This window comes from Diadema antillarum, unplaced genomic scaffold (genome assembly GCF_040938485.1).
Source record: "Diadema antillarum isolate AM-2024a unplaced genomic scaffold, OU_Dant_1.0 scf00000074, whole genome shotgun sequence".
NCBI lineage: Eukaryota > Metazoa > Echinodermata > Echinoidea > Diadematoida > Diadematidae > Diadema > Diadema antillarum.
The window spans coordinates 4061571-4085302 of NW_027270963.1; the positions used below are offsets into that span (position 1 = coordinate 4061571).

Consider the following 23732-nt stretch of genomic DNA (forward strand, 5'->3'; position numbering starts at 1 on the left):
TTGCCCATCATTTGTCCGTACAGAATGTGTGTATTTAAAATGTAGGAGTTTCTTCCAACAGAGCTCTGCTGATCCGTCATGATTTTCGCTACCAAACACCAGTGGCTGATTTTTGTAATTCAAAGGGCTAAATGCCTGTTTCACGATAGTCATTTGGGTGATAGCCCAGAAGATTCAATGGAGTATCAAACAGGGAACACCTGTGAGAAATTTTTTTCATACTAGGAAGGGAGCTTCCACTGGAATTTCTCTCGCCAGCTCTTCTGCAGTGCAAGTACACAGTGTGGTGCATGCACTAACGGCCAGCAAGACATTATTGGTGTGCTGACCTTCGCTTTTCACCCAAGAGTTTTATCGTGATGCCTTTCATGCTATGTCCAGCATCACCTGAGAGTTCTCAAGAAGTCTCGGGTGAAATTTGCAAAGCACAAAAGGTTCGTTTGTTAAGAAATATGGGGTGTGTTTATGCTCAATTTGCGAAGGCAGAATCAGCGTTTTGAAACACTGATTCAAAACGCTGATTCAAAATGCCGTTCACGGGAGCACTGTTTATGCTCACTTTCTTCGAGCCTTGGCAGAGCGTTTGCGATTGCTTCGCTGACCTCAGCAGAGGCAGGTCAAATTGGGGCGCGCGCTGGCCTGGGAGAGCAGCTGGGAAAGACATGCGTATACACAGTACATGGGAAAATTGCACAGGCCAGGGTAGCTGGCTGGCTGGGCGCGCGCTTTTTCACGTGAACAGGAAAGGCGTTTCGATGACGTCACTCTAAACGCGTATAGAAACGCTGTTGCGTTTATGCTTCCCCGTCAAATGTGATTAGTCAGAAACGCTGATCGTAAACGTACATTTTTGTGCGTTTTGGATCGGCGTTTTGAATCGGCATTTCTATCGAAATGAGCATGAATGCAATGGCGTTTTGCACTAATCATGTTTCAAAAGCCTGATTTTGGCCCCCAAAATGGAAGCATAAACGCACCCTCGGATGGGTCTCCAAAGGCTCTTTTCCTTGGGCTTATCTCTCTCTACTAGTGGCTTGATTTCATCCTATGCGACGACCCTCTGTTCATTTTTCTTGCAGTTGTAAACTGCACAGTACAGCAAGAAGGCCTTTGACAAAGGCTAAGGGCCAACATGTCTGACCATTTGTATCTAGCCGTGCAGTTTCGCTTATGGCTGGCCCCTAACACATCGTTTGTACTGCACCTACTGAATTACAATTCAGTGTGGCCAGTCAGCAGCACATGAGCAGCTCACATTCTGGTACTTTTTCCATCAAGTGGACTGGATTCATTTAGTTTACTAGCAGCTTTATTAACATTTATTTGATTATCATCAAAATACATAAAGTTGTATCTTTATTGTAAATCTTATGATTTTTTTTTTTGCACATATAATGAATGCATAGATATTTAGTGTTTTAAATACAATAATTACTGTATCAATAGTCAACCTTGCCTGAAGTCAAATCCATTTGGACTGACGAAATAGCTTTGACTTAAGAGAAAATTAGATTTATGAGGAATTAAAATCTCAAGACTATAAAGAGAAGAGGACTTGAAAAGACCGTCGACTTAGGTGATTATTCGACTTATGCAAGGTTGACTTAACCTGTTGCCTCCCAAGTGATGCATACCCCATAGAACACCGAGAGCAACACACACACACTTCCTGAAGCTATAGGTTAAGCATGGTTGACTGTATTTTGCTTCATTTTGCTTCATTTTGCTAAACAGAAATATGTTTTCTCTGGATAATGATTTTCCCCCGTCAATGTGAACAGTGTGCCAATTTGGGGTTTTTTGGGTGAAATCGCCATGAAGTCCAGTCCAAACAAGGAGTTGTAACTTAAAAAGTTGGTGTGTATATTCAAGTGTCATCTTTGAAGTAGTTAATATCCCCCGAGAGATATTTGTAGTACTTATGGTGGACTCCCACGATAGAAGACTACAAGTGAAGACTGCACTAGACTTCATCAGCTGTTGACTATTCACATTTTTCTGTTGATATTGCTAAGAATATGATGTGAGTAATCGTGGTTGTCAAAACTGTTGGGTCTTAAAGTGATTTTGTCGTCCGAAATCCACCTGTGCTCGTTGTCAACTGATACCATGCATGTTACGAGTGTAGAAGGAAGTTTCGGGCTTGTTGTTCCGGTTTTTACAACTTGGCACGTTTGTTTGCTTTAAAGGAATCCATCCCATGTCAATATCGCTGGTGTGCTTTGTCAAGAAAGGAGAATGCCATTGTTTCATTCATGCCAGGTATTTGTCACTTTCCATCAAAACGTGCAATCTGAGAAGTTTCAGTTTTCAATCTGCCGGTTAGTCATGTCGTGTGTGCATCTATGTACAACGTGTATGTGAGCATCGCAGTCAAATTGTCCACGGTGATCAGTGCCACAGCTCTCGTTTAGGTAATAGATGGATGTACTGAAATGCTCAGCCTGATTTTAATATCTCTGCCTGCAGCATACTGGAGACACTTAAATACCTTTTAATTGTTGCACACTCCACCTTTGTTACTTATATTTAGGCCATGATTACGACCTGTCACTCACCTTGTGGCCTGCACCTCTGAGAAATGGTAAACTTGTTAACTTTTCGTTTTAGTCGTGTGTCAATGTAAATTATTTTCTTTTTACACCATGGTCTGCCGATTTGTAAAAACTGAATGCAACATTAGTTTGTAACCCTATAAAAGTGTACATTTAGTTTATCGACCTTGTATCGTGGGGACACCATGCAATGGAAAGGATGGCGCGACTTTCTAGATATTCATATTCGGGAATTCCCATAATGAACTGTGCACGGTTTTATCATGGATCTCTATGTGAGTACACAGGCTGCTGTAGACAGAAGTTGAACGTTGCTGATGAGCCACCTTGTGGCCTTCACCTCTGAGACATGGTAAACTTGTTAACTTTTCGTTTTAGTCGTGTGTCAATGTAAATCATTTTCTTTTTACACCATGGTCTGCCGATTTGTAAAAACTGAATGCAACATTAGTTTGTAACTCTATAAAAGTGTGCATGAGAATTTACTTTATCGACCTTGTATCGTGGGGACACCATGCAATGGAAAGACTGGCGCGACTTTCTAGATATTCATATTCGGGAATTCCCGTAATGAACTGTGCACGGTTTTATCATGGATCTCTATGTGAGTACACAGGCTGCTGTAGACAGAAGTTGAACATTGCTGATGAGCCACCTTGTGGCCTGCACCTTTGAGACATGGTAAACTTGTTAACTTTTCTTTTCAGTCTTTGGTCAATGTAAATCATTTTCTTTTTACACCATGGTCTGATGATTTGTAAAAACTGAATGCAACATTAGTTTGTAACCCTATAAAAGTGTACATTTAGTTTATCGACCTTGTATTGTGGGGATACCGTGCAATGGGAAGACTGGCGCGACTTTTTAGATATTTATATTCGGGAATTCCCGTAATGAATTGTGCACAGTTTTTATCACAGATCTCTATTTGAGTACACAGGCTGCTGTAGAATCTTGACTGAAGTTGAACGTTGCTGATGAGCCACCTTGTGGCCTGCACCTTTGAGACATGGTAAACTTGTTAACTTTTCTTTTCAGTCTTTGGTCAATGTAAATCATTTTCTTTTTGCACCATGGTGTGCCGATAAAACCAATTATGCAACATTAGTTTGTAACCCTATAAAAGTGTACATGTCCTGATAGACCTTGTAGCGTGGGGACACCATGCAATGGGAAGGCTGGCGCGACTTTCTAGATATTTATATTCGGGAATTCCCGTTATGAATTGTGCACGGTTTTATCCCTGATCTCTGTATATTAAGTACACAGGCTGCTGTAGAATCTTGACTGAAGTTGAACATTGCTGATGAGCGTACGCTAAAATGTATGTACGCTAAAATGAGCGTACGCTAAAATGTCATTATCGCTGACAGGCAATATATGTACTGTTCTCATAGGCCTGCACTATTCATAGTTTTGGAATATCCCTTGTGGGCAGTGAAATAAGATTGATTCAGTCGGGCCACCATTGTCGCCGCACACTACCAGGTGCCTGTCTCTTTATAGATAAAAACGTTACTGTACTGTTAAAGTGGAAATTTTCGCGGTGCTGAAATTTTCGCGCATTTTGCGCATCTAGAAGCTAGTGCAAAAATAAAAGCACGCAAATATTTTTGCGTGCCATATGTTCCAGTTATTGATGTCTTGATTCCGCGGAATTTAAAACTCAGGAAACTCTTCTTACCTGGCCAATCGCAAAAAAATTAGTCACGCGAAAATATCCACTTTTACAGTAACGTGTGTTCTCCATGGCTTCGGGATGAGCTACGTCAAGCGCTGTTTTGATGTTGCTTGACTTTATGAATTTTTGTGGAATTCATTATTTCATGATGTTTACATTGGTCTTCATACTGCCATGACTTCAATATAAGGAAGTTCCGGTCATGTTAAAAGTTTGATAAAGATGAGTAAAATCTTATTAGTACAACACTGAAAATTTGATCGAAAGTGGATAAAGATTAAGAAAATTATGAAATTCTCAAGCTTTGCTAATTTTCACAAAATTCTTGTCAAACAGTCTGTATGAATATATGCAAGTGAATGAGTTGATGAAGTCTTTCCCTTGCAACTTGCCATATACTATACTGGTAATTAGTTAACAAAGTCTTGAAATTTTCGCCCTTTTTTTGCAATTATGCATCAAAGTTAAATCTAATATCAGATTGATGTCATAATTCTGAAGTTATACAGCCAGGTAGGATATTATGTTTTTTAACTTTATAGCAGATAAATTGAATTCTCATCATTTTTTTTTTTCAATTGATCAATGGAAAATTGTGAGGAAATGTCATATTCAGCTCACTCATATGCATGGAGATTGTCCAGGAACTGGTTTGCAAAAATGTTGTATTAAATTTCCCCAATTTTTATCTAATTTTGATCAAATTTGCACTGTTCTGCTTTTAAAATTTTACTCTTTCTTGTCCAACTTACTTTTAACTGGGCTGGAATTCCCCTTTTTATCAGTGTGAAGTTTTATGAAGAGAGGGCAGCACATGAATACAAATTTGTAACTGTTGCATGGATTGTTAAATTTTCCTAAAGATTTCATTAATTGTTTCACCAGCGTGTCTACATTTGCTGAATTGACATACCTGTACATTTTAAGGAAAATCCTTTAATTGTTAACTTTCATTGTGAAACCATTTATGTATACTATGTACACGTTGGTGACAATGACATGTACAAAATATTGAAAAAGATTAGGGGAGTACCCCACAACACTCACATGATTTGCAAATAAACATTTCCTTTTGTTTTTCAAATACAAAAACAAAAATTTGTAGCTTTTACATCAAATTTTTTGAAGGGGTTATTGTGGGAGCTTGGGATTTTTTTTTTTTTTTTTAATAATATGTTCACACTGATAGCTGAGTTGTGAGGACTAATAGCATTATCAAATCTAATTTGTTTTGATGATGTGCTTGGTATCAACTGTTTTGTGAAGCATGGGAAACTTTGCCTATTTACTGTAAAACAAGAAATGTTCATGTTCATGTTAATTTCGCAAATTTCATGAGAGCCAAGATTCACGAAATCAAAATGCACTCAAAAGTTCTTATCTACACTATTGCACTGTATGCCAGTGGTGATTTGCACAAATGCTGTGAAAAAGGCTGTTGGCTCCAATTCATGAAGATTTCATGCCGTGAAGTTTTTGGCTACTTCTCATGAGATTTTTGCTGTTCATTTGGCTTTTACGTTCTGTATAAAATCATGTTAACTTGAATATACTTAAGTAGAGTTTTCCTTTAAAACCAGCATCCTCTCTGTGTTACATTTTGTGACCCCCAATTTCCAGCTGAATAGCATCTAAAGCCTGGCTTTGTGATACAGTATAGTGGTGCAGCACCGAGTGTTCTGTGTACATTGCATGGACTACACGAGGCACGACCTGGTAACCCATTCCTCTCACAGCATCTATATGAATGATGATGCTATTGCCTATTTGCAGCACAACATGCTTTTGTTTTTATAATATAGCAGAACATGCTATGTGAGCACTGAGATTGCGCAGGACATTTATTTTGAGTGATAAGCGCACAAATACTGTATGAGTGCTGGGTAATACATGTATAGTGATGCCTACTGTCATTATCAAATTGCCTTCCAAGGTGCTACTCTACCATGTTTATGAGGAAGGGAATTCCCTACAATGATTCAGTAAACTGGCAATAAGCTACGACATGCTATGTGATACGGTGTGTGCAGTGAATGTACTGTGTGGTACCAGTATTCAATGCATGAACATAGGCCTAACTTTCTCAGGATGTGGCCAGACAGTGTGACATTCTCAATTGCGCATGTACATGTAGTGCCTATTTGCAACAACCCGTGTGGAACACTGCTATTGTGATGTGAAGGATCTAATATGGAACCCTGGCCCTCTTTGGTTAATTTGGAGGACTGGTATCTGGATGACGGGTGTCATTTATGTCGCTGGATTTCTCTGAGGTGTAATTCAGGAACCTGTTTCACAACCCAGTGCCCACTGTCGGTGGCATCCATAGTGTGTGGATGGCTGCTCTTTGGTGTAGGTGGCAGTTTACAAAGAAACAAGAATGTGATAACACGTAACAGGCAAGTGTGTATGTATGATGAAAGTGCAGTGTACTCTGTAGTAATGCCACTATTGTATGTGGTCATGGTGTGTTGTTGTGGCTGCTCATGTCTGCCAGCATGCAGGACATAAATCAATTCCTTTATTTGCTCAAGGTTGTTGACAGCTTTCCAAGGAGATCGAGCTCAGGGAAAAACAGGGCTAGGAAACATAATCTGATCCACTCATGAGTTGGCTGTGTTAGCAGACCTTTTTAGACCTTTTGGCCATTAGTTCGGCTTATGTAGTAATCTTTAGAAGTGTTCTGTTATAAAGAGACAGGACATGGAATTTTATGAAAAACTAAAAACATTATGCAGAGCTACCAAGTCTCACGCATTCTGCGTGAGACTCAAGTATTTAGGGTCTGTCTCACGATCTCACGCATGGCACCCATTTTTCTCACGCATCTGGTGAAGTCTGCAATTTGGGCCAAAAATAAGGAGCATAGCTCAAAGGATTAGAGTGATAGTTGCAATTGAAGGTATATTTCCCTTTTGCCTTTCTAGTCACTTAAGTATGCACCAGATCGCATCATTAAGAGCTAATAATTTTAAAAAGCTCCCTACCATGGGAGGGGGACACCCTCCTCGTTTTGCGCGCGAGCGCCGAGACTCCGAGTCATAAAAATCTCACTCATAAAAGTTTTTTGAACTTGGCATCTCTGCATTATGCTGGATTTGCCATGGCTTGTTGATTGTTGATGATGCACGTACAAATGTATGTGTAGCTACTCGTGTTCACTGTGATCCAGAATTCTGCAAAGTAGAAGTGATTACTATGTATAATGGTATTGACAGTGATCTACTGTACAAATGGAGAATTGACCTTACTTGTACTAGTGTGTAACTAATACACATGGTGTTGTGAGCATGCGATTTGTGTGGGTATTAGTATGGTAGGTGTGCAACACACCGACTGGGTCCATATGAACCGACCGCGCTCTATAATGGCATTGCGCGTACAGAAAGAAAATGTACGCATGGGATTACGCAACGGTGTTCGATTCTTCACTGGGTGCTACCGAGTTGAGGCAAAAACATTCGATTCTTCACTGGGCTACGCTACCGAGTAAAATGAGGCAAAAACAAATAAGTATTCCCTCTAAATTACCAAAATTTAGCAAAATTGAATGAGATTTATCGTGTAACTACATATAAGTAGGCCTACCTTTGCTGACTTGTTGTTAGATGTAAAGTATCCTTCCGTATAAATTTGACGATTTTGACCGCAAAATTGTCATTATGCCGCTCTCTAAAACTCCGCTGCTTGTACGATCGTGCACACACGTTACACATACACATGACATAATTATTTTGTCGCCCGTTACGACCGTACGAGTTGAAGCAGAAACGAGAAATGAATGTGAAAAGACAAACCGACTCATCTAATTTATTTCAATTACGATGAAAAGTTTCCTAATGAAAATCAATTCAAATTCATCAAACAATCCTTCAAAAGTACTATCGAAGGATTCAAAATATATTCAAATATTATTGGGGAAAAAATGACAGCTAGAAAAAAAACAGCAGCTTGTCGAAAAAAACGCATTTAAGTGCGCTTTATAAGTATTGTCAGGGTGGTCGGTTTAAATGTACAGGGCAACTGAGTGCGGAAAAAATGACACCCCACGCGTTCGAAGCCGCCATCTAGAGCGCGTACCTCAGATCGCATTTTCAGTGCACGCTTGTGAATCCGGAGTATTTTCTCCACACGTGAATAAAATTTCAGGCAAATTGTGAGAATTTTCACGTTTCTATTGATAGAAAAACGTTAGGTGGTCGGTGTGATGAACACCCAACCATACCACCTCCCTACCAGTGTGTTTATGGTGGACACGAGGTGTGTGTGACGACGTGAAGATGTGATCGTGTTGCGCGGCGGGTGGAGACAACCAAGCGTGATTCCCACTCCTATTCCTCCCGTGCCTGGCCCGCTAGCCAGCGCTGATCCCCGTGGTGTGTTTCGGTAGCGTCGTGCAATTATTTAGAGCTCTGCAAATCTGCCATCAGTAATCATCGCAAGTTTGTGTGGATTCTCATTTCCAATGGATTTACTCGCATGATCTAGAGAACCTGATCTTTTAAAGGGAATTAGTTTTGGACATCGCTGTGCTCGCATTTGTAACTGCCATGTGCAAAAGTTTAAATCAGGATTGACTTTGGATTATTCACCTGTTCACCATGTTGTTCGCACCCCTTCTATCTGACTATGTACTTCAGCTATACACTTGGAGTCGTGGCATTTGGGTAATCCTCACTATCATCCTCAGTGACTGGATTCATTTTAGATCTACATTGCATTAATGTAGCAACTGTTTGTTACTGTTTCTCCAAAATCCAAATGGCTATACATTTCTTTAAACTGTTTGTTCAAAGATGTGTCGTACTATACTAGAGGTACATACCGTACATTTATTATGAAGCTAAAAATCTTTTTACAGAATGGTCCAGATTGCATGATTTTGAACCCCCAAATTAAAGAAAGTCCACACTATTAGAGGGGTCTAGCCCCCCTCCCCCTCCCCCTCTTTCTTCGTCACATGTAAATTGGTGACTGCAACAGCTAGCCCATTTGTGCATGCAAAATAGTATGCAAAAGTCAGTTTTGTTTTCCATTGTTCACCCATCAGCTAAAACCTAAACTCAGCGGTGAGCTAAAAAAGTGTTATTGCAAACAAGTTTGAGATAGAAACGCGTTTCTGTGGAGATGATAAAAGCAAAATCATTTTGAAACACGTTATAGCTTGGACCTGTCCATGCCAACCACTGCCAGCTACACATCTTCGCTCCTCAGGTCAAACTGCGCAGTGACAAGGCCTCAATCTCAACTCATGATAGAGATCGTAAATGCATAACAACCTGAGAAATGAAATCCGAAAGGCCTTGCAAATGTGTTTTGATAGTGAGTATTGAAACATGCTTCAAACATGAGAAAGATGATACATGCTGACAGTTGTGGGAGTACAGTATTAAACAGAAAAATGCGTGTGTGCATGTCACAATCCTGTCGAGATCAGAGTGAATATTTTCGTGTGTCTTTAAATTTCCGAATAGCACCTGACTCAGGGAAATTCACGAAAATGACAACCTCGCAAAATATTTGACACGTACAGACATACAGTAGTTCAAGTGTTAAAGGGGAAGGCTAGTAACTGATCAGTGGGAATCAGTGGAAATGCTGGGAGATGATTGCTCCAATCCTTATGGGATTCATTGAAGAGTTCATTGTATATCTATTGTTGTGTGAAAGTGATTTGCTTCAGAACGGTCTCATATTCAAGTAATGTGCAGATTAATGTTCCGTCACTGACCAGGGACGCTAACCTGGAAGCATTAAACTGCACATTACTTGAATATGAGACCATTCTGAAGCAAATCATTTTCACACAACAATAGATATACAATAAACTCTTGAATGAATCCCATAAGGATTGGAACAATCATCTCCCAGCATTTCCACTGATTCCCACTGATCAGTTACTAGCCTTCCCCTTTAAGCTTTTAAAAGCAAACTAAATTGTGCACAAATGTGGGCAAAATGACTAAGCATACATTTTATATGAGTTACTGATACCCCTCTCCCTTTTTTTTTTCTTTTTTTTTGTCATAGGAAATTAATAACAAGGAGATTGGAAATGCAAACTGAAAGGATTTTTTCCATACCATAATGCCACCAAGTTCAATTCAGGATTTCAGCATTTCCTCTGAAATATGATCTCTTATGTTTTAAGCAAGAACCTCTTATTTGGTCCCCTTTTTTAAACTCTTTGGCCTGAATTCACGAAGGTGGTACAAATGAAGCCTTGGTTTAAACCATGGACAAAAACCATGGAGCACCAAGTGTTGCACGGAATATTTCGTTACGAAATTTGTCATATCGTCGGCAAAATGACCGTTTCGTTAACGAAATTATTATTTCGTGGACAAAATGTTCATTTGGTTACAAAATGTTGTCATTTCGTTACAAAATAATCATTTCATCGACGAAATGACTGATTTCATAATGAAATATTCCATGCGACACTTGGCGCTCCATGGTTTTTGTCCATTGTTTAAACCATGGTTTCATTTGTACCACCTTCGTGAATTCGGGCCTTTGGGAGAGCAGCTTGGAGCATGGACCGTCAAAATCGCTGGACTGCTAAGCATCCAGATGTCATGTGATAGAGGCTACACATAATTTGCTCAAATTGCAAAGAGATTTGACTCATTCTCTGACACCTCCCTAGTTGAATTGTGGAAAAAAAAAAGGCTGTTCATGAAAGTTTAAGTGGAGCCCATGTCACTTTTGTATTGCCCAAAATAAGAGCCACATTAAAGAAGGCCAGCTTTTCTTGATGCATACTTACATGTATGTCCAACAAAGTTTGACCAATTCAAAGTTACAGTGTTGAATATCATACTGTTAGTCACAGGAAAAATCGTGTCTTTTTATTAATCCTGAATTGAGAAATCAATGGCGTATTACACCAACCAATCTTGAAATGTTGTTTCATCATTTGTTTGCTAGACACTAAGTGGGTGAGTCTTGTTCTACTTAACATTAAAACGCAAGTATCAGAGTCTTCCTGTAAATCTCACAATACAAACTTGTATCACATTACGTTGACGACTCCCGATGCACTCTTCCTCGTTATTCTGCATACATGTCTCCTCACCACATGGGTGTATGCAAGGGGGGGTCGGGAGGGTCGTACGACCCCCCCAAATTTTCAAAAGGTCCACTTTTTGTAAAAGACATTTTTGTTTTTCGAGGGCTTTTTACCCATTATACAACAGGAAAAAAAAGTGACCAGGTGGTGTTCCAGCAAATTGGCAAAAACCTCGTAGATTTCATAACTTAGTTTTAATATGCCATACCTTATTTCTATTAAAGCCGCACTGCCATGCCAAAAAAGTCACTTTTGTATGCACCAAATGGCCCCATTTTAAGATATAAAATTCAAAAACTCTCTACCGTGGGAGGGGGGACACCCCCCTCCCACACCCTCCCCCCGCTCGGTCGCTTCGCTCCCTCGCAAAGGTAAAGGTCCAAAAAATTGGATTACGACCCCCCCAGAAAAAATCCTGGATACACCCCTGTGATGTGTGCGGTTTTTATGCAGTGTGACTAGTATAAAGTGCTTATTCAAAGCCAGAGAAGTTTCAGTGTGGGTGTATGTATATATTCATATGTCATGGTATAGATAAATGAGTGGTGTTTACATACTGCAGCATAACAACGTGGATAGTATTCGGTGTCTTTCTCTGGCATCTACTTGTATAATTCTCTGAATTTTGATGATTTAATGAAAACAACAGAGTTTAGATGACTGTGGTGACTATTGCACTTTCTGTATCCCTGAAGAATTTTGCCTCGTGTGAATTATACATAGACATCTAAGAGATACAAATGAAAGTGAATGATAAACTTTACCTATCATATTGTCAAATTAAAAAGGGAGCAAAATGTCAGACTCCGTAGTGTACTGCAACAATCTGTACCAGCAATTTCAGCAATGTAAGTGTCAATAAAACCACAGAAGCACATACCACAGTGATATTTGCATTGTATGTGGGCAGAGATTGAAAGTGCTTCTAATGTCGCACCGCAATGCACAAATGGTAATTTTATGACCGAGATTAGACCATAAAGTGGAATCATACATGTACCTGTACTGGGTACATTTGTATGTCTGTAGATGAAAGATCAGGACCAGTAATGTCTTTTGAGAAGTGATTCAGAGAGATTTAAAACTGTTTTTTCAACGTGTGAAGTTTACTTTCATTTACATTGGATTGAGTAAATGTAGCAATATCCATAGAAGACATTTATAAAGTGAAAGTTAGGGGAAAAGTGGGCAATCTGTTCACAACTATATGAATTTATTACATTTCTGTGCAGTCACTGCTGGATGTTTTCTAATCCAGCGATGACATCACTGAAACTTCAAAAATTGATAGCTTTTAAATGGATTGTCAGATTTTCCTTAGACTCTCACTGATATTTTCTGCTGATATTGCTGCGTTCTCTCAATCCACTCGTATTAACTTAGGTGAACTTGTCCGTAGAGACTGGACTCCCTACACGTAAGTTTCATTCATATTATGGCATCACAGCTTGAAAGCTGAAGAAAATGTAGATCAATCTAAATATAGGCAGGGTTTATCAACTTTCCTGTGTTTGAATTCATTTTCAATACCCACTATCAAAAGGCATAGATTTGTAAATGCCTTCAAATCACATTTCTCTGGTTATTGCATTTATCACCTCTGTCTTGTGAGTTGCTTTGGAGGCCTTATCACTGTGCAGCTCCATTGCGCGTGTTGAGCCTGAGGAGTGGAGATGGATACTGTGTGTAAATGTCAATATATTTAGCAAGTCTAATTTTTCACGAATGGGGACTTTCGGACAATTTTGCGAGTGGTTAAATGCATGATTATAGTGTACAGTACTGATGGAGAAATGTATGCATGCACATCACATTCATGTCTGAATCAGGGTAAATATTCTCTCGTGTTTTTAGATTTGCGAATAGCACCCAATTTGGGAAATTCGCGAAAATAAAAAACCTTGCAATGTAATCGACATATACATTTGTACAGTAGTTGGCAGTGGGTGGCTTACAGTAGGCAGATCCGAGCTATAGACACATCTACACTGTATCAACTCTACACAAGCACATTTGCGATCGCACTTTTTTCGAATGCCACAATCATGGTGTGGAACCTGGTCACCAATGGCAACTGATAGACAATACGATGCAGAATGCTAACCCATTTGCTGTGCCAGCCAGGGGCAAGTAAAACTCACTGTCAAGCGAGGGATATGAAAGGGCATTTTTGCACAGTTCTCTGTGTGGTCCGTGTCTTAATGTCCGTTTGGTCAAGGTAGAACAATATTTCCTGTAATGCCCTCCGGTTATGAGCTATCTAGGTAGATATCATGTTGCACTAACATCATCCGGCTCGGCACTTCAATAACAAATGGGGCGTGGAATTGATAGTTGCTATACGGATATCGTGCCAGCAAATTCTTACAAATACATTGTACCTTTAGATCATTGGAATGTAGCTCTAATGGAGATGTATGTTCATTTATGGTCAAAGAGAACAAGGATCACTCTACAGTATAATGAAAAAAGACATTTCTAGTGTACATAGAATATGATGTCATGCTTCTCAATTTGAATGACTAGATTGTTCTAGTGCATTATGGATGAATCTCTCTCATGAAGGAAATTGCTTATTTTCACTCAAAACATTGTTAGACTGCACTCATCTGACAGGAGAAAGGGAAATTACCCAAATAAATTTTCATTGACATCTAGCTGTCTGTGCTATGTGAAGAGGCAGCAACGTTGCACTAAAAATATACCGCTGTTTCAGCGAAAAAAAGACAACAATAATCAACAAAACATCAGAAAATCCCCCAGCGGTGTTGTTTTTTGGATACCTTACAGTAGCGGTGCCGATTACTAGAATTTTGTCCACATGTTACATTGCATTGTCCAGAGTTGCTTCGTACATAAAATGTATCAGTATATGTACGTAGCTACAATACATTGATATTCTCAGAGAGAGGGATGTGACCAATAATACGTGAAGTTACATTCAGCATAACCAATATCATTTGCATGTTTGAAAGCATAATTTGATAGATTGTTAGATGTATTTATATTCATGTGCAGGCGTTCGGAATTTGCAATTCATGTTGCATACATAACACTGATTTTGTTCGCATGGCCAGATGTTAATATTGTTTTGGATCACAGCTGGGTTGGTGGCCCAGTCCAACGCTGAAAAATAGGTGTCAACGATTGACTGGAAAATACCAGTGGGTAGGGCCTACATTCTCTGATAGATGCATTATATTGATCTTTTACACATATTTCTATGATGATTGTCTTGATAACACTTAATTAGTCATCCAAAGTGGTATAGAGTCATTGATTTTTGATTGCTGGTATTTGTGATGTTTTGGCTTTGATACACAAACAAGAGTGACTCATCTTATTCAAACTGAAATGTTGCAATAATCCATGTCATGGCAGCAGGCATTAGCTTGGAATGCATAGTGTGTACAATGTAGGCTGGACATGAGTAAAGTGAAACTGTCTCTATTGATCATGCCTTGTCCTTTAAAACACACACCACACACGACAAACACACACACACACACACACATACACACTCACATGCACGCACGCACACACACACGCACGCACGCAAAGAAAGAGAAAAAATAAGTCAAACTAAATCTTCTTGAAGGCTGAGACAACCACCAGTTGTACTATCATTGTTATCACTGGTTCTGAAAGTTGAAAGTCATATAGAGCATCCACTAGTGCAGTACACTTTCAGATCTTTATGTCTAATCCAACACTTGAAGATCTTGGTCTAAAATATAGCATTATGAAAAAGAAAGAGTTAAAAAAAAAACAACAACAGAAGTATCCCCTCTGTAGTCCATGGGCCAGGTCAGATATTGGTACCACCTGAGGTGGCAATACCTTTTTGGTGTCATTTTGTTTGTCGGGCATGGATATGCTTATCAAGCTATGATAGCATTTCCAAATGAGTAGCTTAGTCATATTAAATGAATTTTAAACCAATTTGGTCTGGTTGTTATATCCCTATACTTCTGAATTGAGACCAACCGCTATACAAAGAAGAGCACTGTCTTCTGTATGTTCACAGGTGTTCTGTTGTAAACGCGGCGCGCTTAGTCTTTATTCAAGGCAGCGAAGGGAACATCCAAGGGTTATGATGTCCACAGCGTTTAGTCTAATATTCAAGACGGCGAAGGGAATATCCAAAGCTTATAATACCGTGTATATCCCTTTATCTAAAAACAACAACAACAAAAAAGCAATTCCTCGTGAATTTTACTGTATTTTTCAATTATTTATCATTTTCCGGTGAAAACGCTGCGGGGAAAATGCTAATACCACGCCAATGTCGCTTTATTTCCATCCAACAATGAAATATAATGCAAAAACAATGTACCGGTACACTACAATACATTATAATAAATAATATTGTAAATGAACAGAGTGATTTTTGTTTAAAACTGATCGTCTACAACAGAACACCTGTGGACATACAGAAGACAGTGCTCTTCTTTGTATAGCGGTTTAGTTTCGATTCAGAAGTATAAGAATATAAAAACGAGACCAAATTGGTTAAAAATTCATTTATTATGACTAAGCTACTCATTTGGAAATGCTATCATAGCTTGATAAGCATATCTATGTCCGACAAACAAAATGACACCAAAAAGGTTTTGCCACCTCAGGTGGTACCAATAACTCATTTTTCGGGTCTTGGCCCATGGACTACTGAGCTGAATGTTAAAGGGATTGTACAGTTTCGTTTGAGACCTAACTTCAGATTTATAACATTTTTTGGTGAGATAATGAAAAACCTCTTATGAAATATGAAAGAGCATGTAATTTTATGAGGAATTCAACGTTTATTTGATGAAAATTGGTTTTGAAATAGCTGAGATATCCAAAAAGAGCAATTCTAATAAAGTGTGGGACCCACACTTTCACACAATCGCTTTGTTTTACCTTGTTTTTGGATGTTTCCGTCATTCCAAACCCGATTTCCATCAAGTAAACTTCGAATTCATCATGATGGTATGTTCTGTACTATTTCATAAGTGTTTTCTTGGTATCTCGCAAAAAGTTAAAAGCGCAATTCTCACCTCCACCAAAACTGTACTATCCCTTTAAGTTTTCCTACTTGTCCAGCTCAATTATCCAGCGATATTGGGACCAACAGCAATCTGTATAATTGATATTGCCAGATTGAGATATCTATGTACAGTGAGATATGCCCACCCACAACACTTCCTAGCAAGTTGTGTTGGGATTATGTATCAATTATTAAACAGCACTGTTGATTTAGTGCATGTAAGTAGGGCCTTTTCACTACTAGTGATTTACATGATATTTGCATACATGTCGTAATTCAAATGATGTTGAAATGTAAAAGTATGAGTGAAAATACACTATCCTCTTGGTCTTTGTTCCTTCTAGCAATGTATAGTTGAGGTAAAAGCATACATTGTCTTGTATTGTATACAGTAATCAACATTTATGTCCCGCCTGTCTTTACAATATTTCTTTTAGTATTTGTTAGAGGGTCAATGCTTCTTTAAACTTGTGCTTTAGATAGTAAAGTTTCACACAATATGCCAAATGCAAATTGCAATTGAGTCCCAATCCATGTCCATAAGATAGCGAGATTTGGGAAAGAGATCAATGAGGTTGGACGGTATAGAGAGCTGATGGTGGGTTTTGAATGTGAAATGCAATGATACTTGGTAGGGAAACTCTAGATATGAGCGACAATACTCAGAGCATGGAATTACAGTAGTGACCTACAAATGTATGCATTAGTACTATTATTTTGTATTCTTTGTTTGTTTGTTTGTAAGAAGGCTGTGTGCACAACTTTCCGTTTCATTTTTTTTGGCCTCATCACGTGATGATGGTACCTTTCACTACCGGTATGCACAATTCCTACAGGTATTGAATATTAGGTGTCTTTCACGCCTGAATTCGGCCTTGAGCTGAACAGCACTATGAAACTTCCTTCACAAATTGGGAGTCAGGCGTGATGTAGTCAACCAAACAAAGCCACTTACAACATACAGTTTAGGACACTTGTGTCTGGGTTTTTCATTGCAATTGAAGCTCAACTATTTACCACACAGGTACGTGGTAGTGTGAAATGTTTGTTTAGCTGTTGACTTAATCAAGAAATGTAGGACCTCTGATATACAAATGTATTTAGAAGCTAGCAGCAGACCCCGCAACCTTTGTGCACATGTGTGCAAGGAAGCTACAGGAGGAAGTTGGCTGCATAGGATTTTGTCTGTACGCTGTATTGTGTAATGGTATAGCAACCAGTTTCAATAGGTAGGCCTACAATCGCGTAATATGCTAGGCACCTTTTTCATTAGTATTGAGTCATGCATTATCCTGGTTATGGCACATTTCCATAAAATTTGTTTTTCAATAAAAAGCATACAAAAACATTGTACACTTGTAGATAGAGCTAACTCCCTTGTTTGAACGTTTGACCTGAAATTTAGCATGTGAGCCAACATATTTTTTAGATGTGCAAGGAGCATCTTCTTTGAATTTTGGAACAGTGGATTGTCATTTCTTTTCTTTTTTTTTTCAATGAAAGGCATACAAAAATATTGTGGATTGAGCTAACTTCCTCAGTTCTTAGTGGGGGTAAAAATAACGTTCAGTAATATTTATAGTTTGGATTTTTTTTTTTCAATGACTAGCAGTAGTATGTCCATATTGATAACCAAGATCAGGTGTCAGGTTTCCTGCAAGGAAACCAATTCCCTCGCCGCCACCCCCAGTCACTGTGCCCCTCCACTTCTAGAATCAAGAGACCCATGGTTGTTGTGCTTTATAGGGGTTGCATACATTTGTACTTTGAGAAACATATGACCCTACACATCATAATAATACCACATGATTTGTTTCAGGGACACTTTAATGAGTTTGAAGGATATTTTCTTGATTCAGCTCTCTTTACTCTCGTTTCTCTGCACCATGAGCCATTAAATGAATTACCGATTTTTGATTGCTTCCTGTGTAATTCATAGAACAATCTTTAGCTGTGCTGTCGGAAAATTTCTGCAGTGCATAAACATAACATTGTAAGTCCATGCAGATAGTGTTTAGCAGAGATCTGTGTGAATGCAATGACCCTCATTATTTTTTTGACGACTTCTTTTGTGATGTGGAGTGCTGCACTTGCCATTAGATTTCCTCAATGTGTTCTGCCAGCTACATTGATGGATTTTATATCAATTTGCTGTGGAGGCATATATACATGTATCTTTAGAAAATATGGCAGCCTCTTAATTGATGGTTACAGCGCCCTCAGTCTTTTGACTTCTGTGGGCAAGCAGATTCATTTAGAAGGTTGTATTGTGTATGCTCAGACCGCTTCAATTTTTTCTTTTTGTTGATAGATTTTTTTTTTCAAATTAATGTGTCTTCCTGTAGTGTGCTTGGGGTAAGGAAAAGACATGTAGTTGGGTTTTGGTGTCATTGACTTCTCATTGATTCACCTACCTCTTACAGGTCAAAGGTCACCTTGACCAGATGAACCTGTGCAAAAATGCCTACTTCATGTATGGATGCAACAACTTGGTTGTTAGTCAGTGAGTTTGATCTTTCAAATTATTTAAGACCTGGTAGCATGGAGAAAACAGTAGTTACGTTCAGACGACAAGCCTTAACCTTGAGGTTAAAGGGGATGGCTAGTAGCTGATCAGTGGGAATCAGTGGGAATTCTGGAGGATGATTGTTCCAATCCTTGTGGGATTCATTTAAGAGTACATTGCATATATATTGTTGTGTGAAAATTATTTGCTTCAGAATGGTCTCATATTCAAGTAATGTGCAGTTTAATGTTTCCAGGTTAGCGTGCCTGGTCAGTGACGGGGCATTAATCTGCACATTACTTGAATATGAGACCGTTCTGAAGCAAATAATTTTCACACAACAGTAGTTATATAATGCACTCTTAAATGAATCCCACAAGGATTGGAACAATCATCCCTCAGCATTCCCACTGATTCCCACTGATCGGTTACTAGCCATCCCCTTTAAGCTTGTAGTTAGGGACCGTGAAGACGCAGTCGTAGTTAGCTATTAACCTCGAGGTTAGTCGATGTTAAGAGCCACGAGAAATCTTATGGTTAGTGCTCTATTTAAACCACGAGCCGCGGGGGGGTCCCCACTCGTAGTTAAGCACCGTGTGGACACAAAAATCAACGCACTCAAAGGGGCAGGAATTTAACCTTGAGGTTTCGTAACCTCGAGGTTAAGATTCGTCGTGTGGACGCACGTCAAAGTTAGGGGGCAAGAGCTTAACCTCGAGGTTAGGGCTTGTCGTCTGAATGTAACTAATTGAGTGGGAAGACTGGCCTGGCACAGATACTTGAGAATCCCTGTAACAACTATGTACGGCTCTATCTCCGATCTCTTTCTACTATAGCCAAAGAATATCAACTGGAGTCGACCATTGCCGATGAGCTTACTGTTCGATGCATGCGCATCTTCGCCGACTAGGGCTATTTGTTATATTCGAATGTATCCCAGTAGGCAGCGAATGAATCGGGCCACCCCTGAATTCCGAGTTCCCGACACCCACGAATCCTGCCGCCCATGGTTTGAAATTGAATCATGTCGCTTCCGTGTCTTCTCTGAGTGTGGAGGTGTGTGGTTGGTAGATCCAGGTTCCCCATGTTTCAACATTTTTTGGCTTTTTTTTATGTCACATTTCTTGTGTGACCTAATCTTTACTGGCCACATTTCTCAAGTCAAATTTCAGGAAATTTTTTTTTTGAATGGAGGTTTACAAGTACTACGCCAAATGTAGCAGACTGTCATTTTTTATGATAACTATAGTGCTCTCATTTGTGCCATGGATGCTTCCTTTTTTCTTTTCTTTTTTCTTTTTCTTTTTTTTTTGCAACTGTGTGTGGGAATATTCTTCTTGGTCCTGGGGACACAGTAGTGCTTCGCTTTGTTCAGCAACGAACATTTCTAGTTTTTAGTGCTTGGGTGTTGAATGATTAATCTGCCAGAATACCTTCCGATTCTTCTTCATTCAGGTACTTGAAGCTACCTATTAATAATCAATTCTGTCGCTGTGTCTTCTAAGTAGTTCCATTAGTGTGCTTCGTGTACCATTGACTCCATATGATTTCCTGGCTCATCACACAATTTATAGCTATTACAGCAGGATGGGTGTTGCGACAGGTTGATGACTTCACTTAAGTCAACAGGGGTAGGATAGGTATTTTTATACGGGAGGCATCTAAGAGGATGAAAAATATCAAGGAGCTTCAGAGGCTCCTTGAAAATATGAAGCATATTGCAGGGTGCTACGCAACTTTTTTATACCACTTGCCCAGTCAGGCATGCACATTTTCGAATTGATGCAGACCACTTGCCCAGACATGAATTTCACTTGCCGGAAAGGAAAGCCCAAAGATATTAAAAAATTATAAAGAAAATCGCTTGTTAGTCGAGGGCTTCATAAAACACAACTGTTTGAATAAACAGCACATGTTGATTTGCATGCTTGAATACATTGGAGTAACAAATTTGGTTCGATTGAGTGTTTGTGTTGCATTTCATTGGGACTTCTTTACATAAGTGTTGGAAAGTTGCAGAAATAAGATTATGAGTGTACCAATAATACCTTGGAAATCAAATTTGTGTACAGCTAGAATACACAAACACACACAAAAAAAAACAGCCCTAATTCACCTGTGATAGCCCATGAAAGTATACCTATTTTGATAAATCACATCATATCTCTACACAACAATTTTAGACTGGTGCTCCATGCATTTAATATCTGCTCCCTAAGCCGTGGTACGTGTGAGCTTGCTGGCCATATGCATACACTTTTACGGATAATATCAAGATTCTATGTCGATTGGATAGCAGATTGCATGCATGCATTGCTTATCACTATCATTGAAAATGTATTTGGAAAAAAAAATGTTGATAAGCACGATTGTTCGATTGAAAGAATGGGATGATCGACTGGTCCATTTCAAGTTGTTTTTGTTTTTTGTACTCTCTAAAATTCACATTTACACCACTGAATGAAAATCGGAGTGGCAAAAAAAAATCTAATATTTTGCAGAGGGCATGTCTGAAGTATATTCTACAAATATTTCAAATGTGTAATTTTTTTTCTCTGTTTTCAAAAGTAGCATGCTGGAATATTTTTGTCCCTTCCTACGTAGTTTCCATGGAAAGTGCAGATTCATGCACTGCCCGGATTTGGATCACAAGGAACCCTTCCATCAGCATGTCATACTGTGCATTCTCTGTTGAGTTCTGTTTGTAAGGGTCAAAGAATTGGATGGAATTGGAAAGGGTGTGTTGGTAATCATTTGTAACAGAATATTGAACAACAAACATTGTAAACATAATATGAAAAACAAAGCATTCATATTGGAGATGGTTTGATGCCAATTCCTATGAAACATTTGCAGTTATAGTCATACAGATTGTAAAACAGTAACGTATTAAAAGCACAGAGACACAGAAAATGTGTGGTTTTTTTGTTTTGTTTTGTTTGTTTGTTTGTTTGTGTGTTTGTTGTTGTGTGTGTGTGTGTGTTTTTTTTGTTGTTGTTTTTTTTTTGTTTTTTTGGGGGGGACATGTGTTTAAAGGAAGACAAATCTTTTTGTCATCCTCCCCCTCCCCCTCCCATCAAATGCTGTCTAGTCTTACTTGTTTGGAGAGGAACAACAACAACAAGAGTAGAAATGTGGCACTCTGTGTCTGTTTTGTCCCATTGTCACAAGTCTTGTGTTTTCCTTCCTGCAAGACTCCCGGATGTCAGAGTTACTAGTACTCACCTCGCCTGCCACTGCCACACTCCCATTGTATCCGGCAAGGCTGTGCGTGATGGCACTCTAGATCTGTGGCAATAGGGTGCAGCGCACTGGTGGCTTGCCAAACTGCCCACTGCCTGATATCGTTGAGGAACTGCGCGTGAAAAATAATTTTTCAGTCATAACCAAAGCTTGGTTTAATGATTGAGTGCTATGTGGGGGATGTGAGATTCATGCTGTTTGTTTTCTGCTCTTGGACTGTGCCACACTATTCTGTGTGCTGTGCCCACTCTATGAATTGTCTTGGTTTCAAGTACATGTACAAGTGTAGGCCCTACAGTGTATCCATTGTGATTAGCAATGGCCTTCATCATCGTATTGTCCATGGGAACATAATTGGAATATGAGGTATGGTTTTGCATTGTATGACATCTTGAATGCTACGTGAGCTGCGTCACTAAATGCATGCCACCTTCGCGTCAAGATCATGAGGCTTGCAGCCATTAGTAGTGAGTAATGCACTAGTCATAAAACTTTTCATTCTTTAGGCACTTGGTATTAAAGACACACAAATTAAGCTAATGCATGTTCTGATTCTCTAGGATATTTCCCTACAGTCTAGGTTTGACACTAATCATGTTTTTTCCTTCCTGTCTTTTCATAGAATGGAGTCTACTATCAAGTACGTTTTGTTGTGTGGGACAGTACTGCTCTGCTTCATTACTTCGGTAAGTTTCTTTCTTTATAGGAAATTGTATAGACAGGAGATAGTCATAACTTCATCAAGGTCTAATTTGGAATTAGTTTTCTTCTTCATTTCTAATGTGATTTTGGGCAGATATGACTGGTATGCACACATTTTTGCGTGAATGTTGATGATAATTCACAACAGACAGCTTGATGTTTATTTAGGTTCCTAATGGAGGCTTCTTACTACAGTAGAATACCATTCCTCTTTGAATATAAAAAAACACAGTATCCTCAACATAAATTTGCTTCATTTTTTTTCCCTAGCAAAAATTCATTTTTTTTTACATTTTAGCATCAACTGACTATGATATCACATATTTCCTCTTACAGTGCTATTAAATAGAAATGTAGCATAATTTTGAAATATTAATTTCCTATGTAAACAGTAAAAATAGACCAAGAATATTTCTGCGTCATACCCCCATTCCACAGAGATTTTCTCTCATTGGTCACTCACCGGAAGCAAAGTTTATCGCTTCCGGCCAACCGCCGAAGTGTACTGGATTGCAGTCCGATAGATCCGACTTGAGTTGGTTGACTATCTGGGGGGTGTTTCATCAACGTTTGTCAGTGCTAAAAGTTGTCATTGCTGACAATCACCATAGTAACAGTCAGTGACCAGAGCATCTCATCCAATCAAAACCACAGATTTTGCTGAAATTGTCAGCGCTGACAATTTGTCAGCGCTGACAAACGTTGATGAAACACCCCCCAGGTCAGTGTCAGACATGTCAGGCATGATCCGATCAGGCAAGATTGTCTGATGAGGATCACGCACGACATGTCTGACACTAACTAGATAGTCGACCAAGCAAATCAGATTCGTCAGCCTGTGATCTGGAGGGCGTTTCATCAACGAGTTCATCGGAGGTTTTCACCGACAAATTTGCTATCAGCCAATTAGATGCAAGGATTTCAGTAGCTCCTTGCGTCTGATT

At 39.1% G+C, this 23732-nt stretch overlaps 1 protein-coding gene across 7 annotated transcripts in view; it reads left to right on the forward strand.

The window, feature by feature from the left end:
* Positions 1-23732, forward strand: part of LOC139717321 (uncharacterized) — a 76065-nt gene that overhangs the window by 35570 nt on the left and 16763 nt on the right. For 4 of the 7 annotated variants that reach the window (XM_071628821.1, XM_071628825.1, XM_071628826.1 and 1 more), the window contains exon 2: positions 22709-22772. In XM_071628821.1, coding sequence (XP_071484922.1) covers positions 22709-22772 — 64 coding nt within the window. Of the gene's footprint in view, positions 1-1305; positions 2585-5574; positions 6636-22144; positions 22453-22708; positions 22773-23732 lie in introns of those variants that run through there. The other 3 variants (XM_071628824.1, XM_071628820.1, XM_071628822.1) reach the window with 3 other exon arrangements.